The sequence below is a fragment of the Phoca vitulina genome, unplaced genomic scaffold, assembly GCF_004348235.1.
Source record: "Phoca vitulina isolate PV1807 unplaced genomic scaffold, GSC_HSeal_1.0 scaffold21, whole genome shotgun sequence".
NCBI lineage: Eukaryota > Metazoa > Chordata > Mammalia > Carnivora > Phocidae > Phoca > Phoca vitulina.
In genome coordinates, this window is record NW_022589724.1 from 2,232,045 (window position 1) to 2,240,788 (window position 8,744).

The window sequence follows — 8,744 nt, forward strand, 5'->3', positions numbered from 1 at the left end:
ACAACATTTGTACAGGCATATGGTGGGACAACTCAGGCGTCCCTGGAGCCGGCGAGGACCCTGCAGGGGCCTGGGGGCGGGGCCTGAGCCAGCCTCTCCAGCCGCCGGTCCTTTGAGGACTCCGCCGTCTGCTTCTTGGCCGTCAGTTTCAGCTTCCAGCGCCTTCCAGTCCTCAGCATGGTACGGCGGCCCCAGCCTTCCCTTCTTGGTCCCGCCTCTCCTCTTGGCCCTGACACTGGCCTTCCGCCTGGCCCTCCTCTTGTGGCTGTCTTGCTTTCCCCAGGCTCCACTGCAGGTGCTGGTCTGGGCCGTCAGGGCCTGGGGCCTGGGGCCTGGGGGCTTGCCGGGGGCGCTCACTCGCCTGTCCACTTGTCTCTCTCTCTAGCCTGGTCCGACCCCCAGTGGCACTAATGTGGGCTCGTCGGGGCGCTCCCCCAGCAAAGCAGTGGCCGCGCGGGCGGCTGGATCCACGGTCCGGCAGAGGTAAGGACCCCCGCGACCCTCTGGCTGTGCGCTTGGAGAGATGGTGCCCAAGAATTCGCTGGTCCGGAGAAGGAGACCCTGGGATAAAAAGAGTCACAAGGGCAAACTGAACCTCAGGCGACGTGGCCGTAGGTCTTGGGTGTCTCGAGAGGGAGGCAACGTTTTCTTCGAATTGCGCAGTTTGGGGCACCTCTCTTGAAAAAGGAAAGTTAACAAACTGGAGTGGGATCAGAGACAACTTTGAGAAAACTGATGTCATTAAACAGGTGTGTCTGGACCTAAGCTTTGCAGTCACATTTTGATCTGCAGGTCCCCTCACACTGAGTCCAAGATGACTTGTCCGATGCAAAACTCAGTCTCCTTTCATCCTAGCTTCTGCCCCAGTTTTATCTCCCTTACTTCCCTCCGGCACTATGACTGTGTATTCATTTCCCCAAGGTGAAAATTTAAGGGTGGTCGTGGATTTTCTTATGCTCTGTCTCTCTTTAGTCATTTGCAAGACCGAATGGCACATAAAAAGCTTCTCATCAGTTGTTTCCGTTTTCATGTCCACCGTTCCAGTTTACCCCAGCTTCTCTCATCTAGACATTTGCATTTCCTACCTAAGTCTTCTCTCCAGGTCATTTCCACTCCAACCTGCCCTCCCCTCTGATTCTGTCACACATCTTCTTAGTTTCTATCTCAATTTCTTGTTGCTGAACTTTAAAAAAAAGAAGAAGAAGAAGAAGAGGGGTGGATACCGATGGTCTTGGTGTTATTTCAGCCCAGCTGCCTCTCCTCCTCTCTGGTGATCCAGCAACAGAGAGCTTATTACTGTTGAACTCACTAGACGACCCCTCCCCCCACTTCTGTTTATTCTGCAAGACTGAGCTCAGGGGTTCTTGAGGCCTTCCCTGACTTAGAAAGCAGCAGTAGCTGTGAGTCTTCTCTTTGGCTCCCACAGCATTTTGTTCATGGGGTTATAGTAGCATTCATGTTTCCATATTTATCTCCTTCGTTAGATTTTGACAGAAATGGCCCAACATCTGTATCCTACTATAAGACCTGACAGAATAAATGAAGGAATCAAGCCACTCTGTAGTCTCGGGATTTTTGAAGGAACTATAGGGTATAGGAAGAGGGAGGCAGTTACACTGTGGCCAGAAAGAAATGGTAAAATAGACCCCTAATAGAAATTTAAGAGATTAAATGGGCTCTGTTAACTTCTACCTGGCTTTCCAGTGGAGGAATGGGAGATATTTTGAGTACATTTGGTATTTCCAGGTGCCCTGATCATCAAATCCTCTGCATTGCCCCATGTGCCAGTAGGTGTAAGAAATCTTAAAGAGCCTAGACTGATTTCTTTGGGGCTCCTGTAATTCTAGGGGACTTTGAGACCAAGCACTGCAGTTGGGAGGCTGTGGGAATAGTGGAAAGTGCATGGGTCCTAGTCCTGGCTCAGCTGATGACTTACCATGTCCACACTGGGTTTACCATCTAGCTCAAGTTCCTTTTTATGAACAAGGATGAAAATTTCAGGTACCTACCTCACAGCTTAAATATGTATATCCTTGTGTGTGAGGGCTCTTCTAAGTGTATGAATTGCTGTGTAAATCCCTGTACAATTACGTTTACTATTTGCTATCAGTTATCTCATAGAAACAGCCGTATGTATGGACTTAGGAGTTCCCGGGCCACTATGTAGCCAGTAATCAATGTGTCTGCACTAGAGTTTGGGGTAAAGGCCACGGCAGGGGGAGGTGAGGATTAGGACCAGAGTTGGAAGGGCAGTGGGAAGAGAAGGTGGCAATAGGGTTTTCACTTCTAGTTTCTCCCTGCGTGCCCTGGTGGATGGCACAAGTACTGTCGGGCTACTTCCGGGTGCCTGGGCTGCTCATCTCACAGACCTGGAGCCCCTGTGAGGGACATGTCATCCTACCTCTGCCCAAGATCTATGGCCAGTATATCAAAATAGTGAAAACAGATCACAAAATAATTTTTTATAAAATGTATACTCCATTTTAGGACCTGGATTACAATGAGAGCTTAATTGTTTTTGTCTCTTTTGTAGTATATACAGAAACTGAAAAACATTTTGAAGTAGTCATTTTAAAATCAATTATATGGATTCAGGGCTTTTTAAGCAAGGGTTTGTTACTTGACTTCACAAAAATACATGTGAAGAGAAACTGAAATTCATTGTTCAAATGAGACGCCCATATACATGGGCAAGTGGATGGGCTCCAGAGTCAACTGGGTTCACTGCCGAGCTTGGCTGCCTGCTGGCTCTGTGGTCCTAGGCACTTTACTTAACCTTTTATGAGCCCATTTTCTTCATTTATACATTGGAAATGGTGACTACTTTCTGGGGTGGTTGTATTCATTAGCATATGGCAGGTACTCAGTCCTTAGTGGTTATCACGATCAGTGGAGTAAAAGCAAGAATTTGGGTGATCTGGCAAAGAAAGTGTTTTTCTGAGGGGGGGGGGTTTGTTTTGTTTTTATTTTTGGTTCATTAACAGCGTAGTGGTAGCATATGTTATAATGCTATGGTAAGGGGCTTCCGAGAAAAAGCTTTTTGTAATATTTCTTCCAGAAAAAACGCGAGCTGTGGAACAAGGAGCGCGGGGCGCACGACCTCAGCAGGCACGGGGGGCATGTGGCGATTCTACACGGAAGACTCCCCTGGGCTCAAGGTGTAAGTGTTGGGGAACAGACGTTGTTGAGTGTCACACAACCGTGGGGCAGTGCAGTCCCTCCACCAGTGGCATTTGCCCTGATGAGATGTACGGTACACGACAGCTTCATTCGTGCCAGGTGGGCTTGGTTTGGTTTGTCTGTGTATCAGCCATTTAGTTTCGAGCCTAGAATAACATCTCCATGGATTGAGGGAAAGCAAGGGAAAAATCTTCATGTAGCTGTGTCAGAATAAATGATGGGAACAGAGAGAACTGGAGGGAAAACTGCTTAATTAGATGAACTTGCTCTTCATTTGGTGTTCTTATCCCACACTGAGAAAGAGGAGTAACCACTTGTATTGGGGTTGGGTGATTTTTCAAAGCTCTCTTGGAGGCACAAGCTGATATTATTACAGCCTAATGGGAGTGTCTGTATTAGGCTGTGTTACCAAAAGTTCTTTGGCCCCCTTTGCCTTTGGTGGGTGGTGGGTGACCCTGGAGGGTGAACATAACCACTGTCTAAGTTCTTCGGTCAGGAAGTGCTCATTAGGGTTGGGAAATGGGCATCCAGGGTTTCCAGGCCTTGCTCGCCTTACTTTCCATGGTTTCTGGTACCGTGTGGCAGAGCTGGTCCCACAGGTCTCTTCGTGTGAGGCTCCAGAACACCCCTGCTTACCCTGCTTAAACCCGGTGGCTAAGGAATTGGAATAATGACGCACTCCCGTTCGCGGAGCACCTCTGTTCACAGAGGCAGTTACATGTGGAAGGCGGCCAGCAGGGGCTGGAGCTGTGTCTTCTGACTGTTCAATCCCATGCTCTTTCCATACTGATCGTTTGGTAGAAAGAGACAAAATTAGATATATTTGGATTAATTAAATTAACTCGTAGCTTGACTTGGATCGCAAATGTAGTTGACGAAGGCTGCCCTAGAATTCTTGAGATTTGGTTTTATCGAGTGATTTTTTACTATTCTCTTGAAGACTTGTTAAGGCGAGGATGAGCTTAGGAAATCATTCCTGGCGTTGGGGTATGTGAGTTGGCGGCATGAAAAACGTTTTGGTCTTTGTTTCAAGGTAATCTTTGTGAGTATTTCAGAGAGAAATTGTGAAGCCCATTGCTCTTCAGGGTCTCCAGGGGCCTTACTTTATACCCTTCTCAAGAAGGGGGTCAGACCTGTTCTCCTGGGGGGTGTCTGGCCTGCACTGGCTCTCGGCTTTGTGCTGTCGAACAGCCAGGCTTGCTTGCTGCTCCTTACTGCTTGAGTCCTCCCAGGATAGAACCTGTTCCTTGAAGTGTCATAAACCATAGTTTATCATCAATAAGAGACAGATGTTTTTGATGAAAAGACACAGTTGGGAATTTGTATCCACAGATCCACATCTTGGAGCTTGTTGCTGGTTCTTCTTAGGAGTTGAGAATTTTTTTTTTTTTCAGGCTGATAATAGCATCTCCTGGAAGCTTACTATAAACCTGCATTGTGTTCGTATTAACTTATTTAGTACCTCAGCAACCCTATGGGAGGGGCACTGGGATTATCCCCATTTTACAGATGAGGAAAATGAGGCCCAGAGAAGGTAAGTGACAGGGCCTCAGTCACAGCTCCTGGGTGACAAGAGTTGATTCCCAAATTCCAGCTCTCTGGGAGCTGCGCTCTCAGCTTCATGCTCTGTGTCTCGTGTTGCTTTGATGTCGCACCAGAGTAGGGGATGTGCTTAAGTGTAACTCGGGGAAGATTCCTTTCATGTACTTTTAAATTTGTTTACTCCCGTAATTGTACAGATCTTGGAAGAACAGACTGGTGTAGCAAGGACTTTGATCTCTGTGTCGTCTGTTGGCCACTAGTGGACTCTTACTCTGCTGCCCTCGCTGTAAAGATTTCTGGGGTCTTTTCCGTTGTCCACTTCCCATTTGTATCTGGGAAGTGAAGTGACATCTTGAATTCTCCAAAACCGGTGTTGGCAGGAAGAGTCACAAAGGAGGGGCCCATAACATTTCATCAGAGTCAGCATTCACAGGTTGTGTGAGATCAAGGGGTTCTCCCTTTAAGAAGCCCATGTACTAATTCTCAACTTGAGAAGCATTTGATTTAGGGAAGGGCTGATAAGTAAAACTTATTTCCTTCCTTTAATAAACTCCTACATGGAACTAGATGGGAACTTTAAAAGAGAGAGACAAGTACCTTGCTCAGTGGGGAATCTGCTTCTCCGTCTCCTTCTGCCCGTCCTCCCCGCTTGTTCACTCTCTCTGTCTCTCAAATACATAAAAAAAAATCTTAAAGACATTGGGGAGGGTATGTGCTATGGTGAGCACTGTGAATTGTGCAAGACTGTTGAATCACAGATCTGTACCTCTGAAACAAATAATACAATATATGTTAAAAAAAAAAAAAAAGAGATAGCAGGAGGGGAAGAATGAAGGGGGGGAAATCGGAGGGGGAGAGGAACCATGAGAGACGATGGACTCTGAGAAACAAACTGAGGGTTCTAGAGGGGAGGGAGGTGGGAGGATGGGTTAGCCTGGTGATGGGTATTAAAGAGGGCACGTTCTGCATGGAGCTCTGGGTGTTACACGCAAACAATGAATCATGGAACACTACATCAAAAACTAATGATGTAATGTATGGTGATTAACATAACATAAAAAAAGAAAAAAAAATCTTTAAAAAAAAAGAGAGAGGGACAAGCAGTATGTATCGAATCAGAAAACTGGAGTTCACATCTCCCCTTTCTGTTCTGTCTGTGTGTTCTTAGGTAAGTAGTAGTCTCGGAGCCTCAGTTTTCCTTGTTATAAAATGAGATTAATATTTGTTTGTTCTGGGTCAGGAGTTTGTTGATAAGTGAAAACACTTTGTAACTTACAGTGTGATATGTATCTTTGTATGCCTAGTGCATTCTAGTTAGACAATGAAGGTTGTCTTTAATAAATATTAATTTGAAATAATAGTTTGGTAATTGGGTTATTTGCACTTAAAGAGTTTGGAAAATTTTTCTTATTATTTTTTATTATGGAAAATATCAAATATATGAAATTAGACTAGTGTCTCCAAGACATCAAATCATTTTATTTGTATATATATTTTAATACGTTTTACTAAAAGATAAGGATTCCTCCTAAGCAATCACAGTGCCGTCCCCACACCCTCAATATATCCATAATAATAATTTGGGGAATATAATTAAATGTTGTAAATGGTATTCTTGGGTGAATCTTAGGTACTCCCCCCTGCTTTATCCCCTCGGCAATCTTCAGTGTTACAGCTATAATATGTATTATTACTAAAAGTAAGCATGCCTCTCTTCTTACTTCCAGTGGCCCTGTTCCAGTATTGGTTATGAGTCTTCTGTTCATCGCTTCTGTATTTATGTTGCACATTTGGGGCAAGTACACTCGTTCATAGATTCGGCTACATCCATCTGTCTGTCATCTGAAGAAGAAGGAAAAAAACATATCTTGGACCAAAAGCATAGTGACTTTCTGTTTGTGAGAAAGAAATATTCTGTAAGCTTATTGTTTTACAGGGAACTTAACAAGAATTGATTTAAGGAATCAATTTTTTTCTATGGCTAATAAACTTTTTAATTCATTATACCAAGTCTCATTGCTGATCCTTGCCTACTAGGTCCCTTAGTCTCTCTGCCTTTACAAGTGAGTATGGAGAAAACATTAGGGGGAGGTTGTCTTCTTTGTCGGATTAACAGTTTCTTATGTGACCAGGTAGTCGCTCAAATCCAAGATACCATAATTGGCTGTGGCTTGTTTTCTTCCAGGTATTTCTGCCCTGATGATTGTTATGTTGTGTGTTCCGTGATTATTAATGAGTGTGCCTGTGACTCCGTCAGGAAGATCTGTGCTCAGAGGCAGCTGCTACCCAGGGAAAGAGACATAGGGATCCTAACCTAGATATCTTGGATAAAATGTTTGTTCATTCTGTTCTTTGTCTCTGAAACTGTAGATAATATTTTTGCCTCTTGTCTCTCTCAGTTCTTAATTCTGTGAGTGTAGACCAGAGATTTCCATTGATTTCTCACTAGTTGCTAAAACTCTTTTGAAAGAATTTATTTAGTAAATTGGATTTATCAAATAAAATTTTGTTTTCATTTTGAAAATTTTAATTTGTAATAATCAGGGACAATAATTAAGGGACCTTAATAATCAGAGTGAGATACCAGCATTTCTAAACTGAGTTGATATAATTCCAACCCAAAATAAAAAACTTTGAAGTTTCACTTAGCTTACGTTGCCTTTCTGGGTATAAGCATTCAGTTTCTCGTCGACCCTAGGAAACACCCGGAGGAGCTCAGAGCACATACTCCAGGAGCCCAGGACTCTAAGCCAGGATTTCTAAAGACTCAGAGTTCCATATGAAATGCCCTAGTTGTTGAGCAGAATCACAAAATGAAGAGGTGTATTAGTTAAAAAATAGATAATTTTAAAACCCTTTTTCTCAAGTCTATTTAAGGAAAACTTCGTAGAGTTAAGCAGCTTCGTAAGTGTGTTTCTTGAGTCTTGGCTGCAAAGTAATTTTAGGTCTGGGGAACCAGGTTTAAATGATGAAAAGTATGTGTCTTTTAAACAGATTGCCTAATGCCTAATGCAGTATATGGGTGAACATGCTCTTGTAAATCCAACCAAGTGGCAGATTATTGGGGAAAAAATGACGGAAAAACTGGTTCCCTTGGATCCTGGGCGCTGCTCATCGCATGAAAATGCAGCAGCTGTCTTCATTTTGAAATTCAGGGGAAAAAGTTTCACTTGGAAGAAATTAAAGATTTAATGGGATTTTTTTTTTTCTTTCTGATATTCAGGTTGATGGTTCCAGTAGCAGCTAAAAGTTAGGTATTTAATTTGCAAACGAAATCTGTTCCTCTGTCCAGAGGGATGTGTTTTTCTCTGAGGGAGATGCTGAAGCCACTTGGACGAGCTATTTGGTCTTGGGGCTATGTTCTCTTCACTGCAAGATGCCACCTGTTAGCCCCATCTGCCTCGCAGTGGTCTCCAGTGGACTATGGCCGAAAGTCATGGAGTTTTTGGAGCTAGCGATTTATGAGAAAATGCTAGTTTTCTGTGGCAGAGCAGGGAGATGCTTCATTCAGCAGAAAGGAATTTGGTGGTTGGGCATAAAAATGTACAACATCTATTATGTTCCGTAGCTGCTTTTGGCCCCGATGATACAATGCTAATACTGTAGCTGAGAATCTCAGTGTTCAAGCTGTTCCTTTCTCTTTTCTTTTTCAGTTTTAAGAACTGGGGTAAAACAGACATTACCATAAAATGTACCATCTTAGCCACTTTTTTTTTTTAAAGATTTTATTTATTTGAGAGAATGAGGGAGAGAGTGCGCATGAGAGGGGGGAGGGTCAGAGGGAGAAGCAGACTCCCCGCCGAGCAGGGAGCCTGATGTGGGACTGGATCCAGGGACTCCAGGATCATGACCTGAGCCGAAGGCAGTAGCTTAACCAACTGAGCCACCCAGGCACCCAATCTTAGCCATTTTTAAGTGTGTAGGTCAGGGGTATTGAGCACGTGGCCTGTTGTGCAACCATCACCAGCAGCCCTCGCCAGAACTCTTTCATCTTGCAAAACCGAAATTCTAAGCCCACCAAA

At 44.1% G+C, this 8,744-nt stretch overlaps 1 protein-coding gene across 1 annotated transcript; it reads left to right on the plus strand.

Annotated features, from left to right (window-relative positions):
* The first annotated feature begins 72 nt into the window (after positions 1-72).
* SEC61B (SEC61 translocon subunit beta) lies at positions 73-8,398 on the plus strand. The gene is made up of 4 exons (XM_032418719.1): positions 73-180; positions 386-483; positions 3,059-3,160; positions 6,450-8,398. Exons 1-4 carry the CDS (start codon positions 178-180, stop codon positions 6,535-6,537), a joined length of 291 nt encoding a protein of 96 aa, XP_032274610.1. The 5' UTR covers positions 73-177; the 3' UTR covers positions 6,538-8,398.
* Positions 8,399-8,744: the final 346 nt, after the last annotated feature.

Bases quoted from the DNA above. Each gene is read 5' to 3' on its own strand.
- SEC61B (XM_032418719.1), top strand. The intron at 484-3,058 runs GTAAGGACCCCC...TATTTCTTCCAG, and splicing joins GGATCCACGGTCCGGCAGAG to AAAAAACGCGAGCTGTGGAA. The intron at 3,161-6,449 runs GTAAGTGTTGGG...TCTTACTTCCAG, and splicing joins GACTCCCCTGGGCTCAAGGT to TGGCCCTGTTCCAGTATTGG.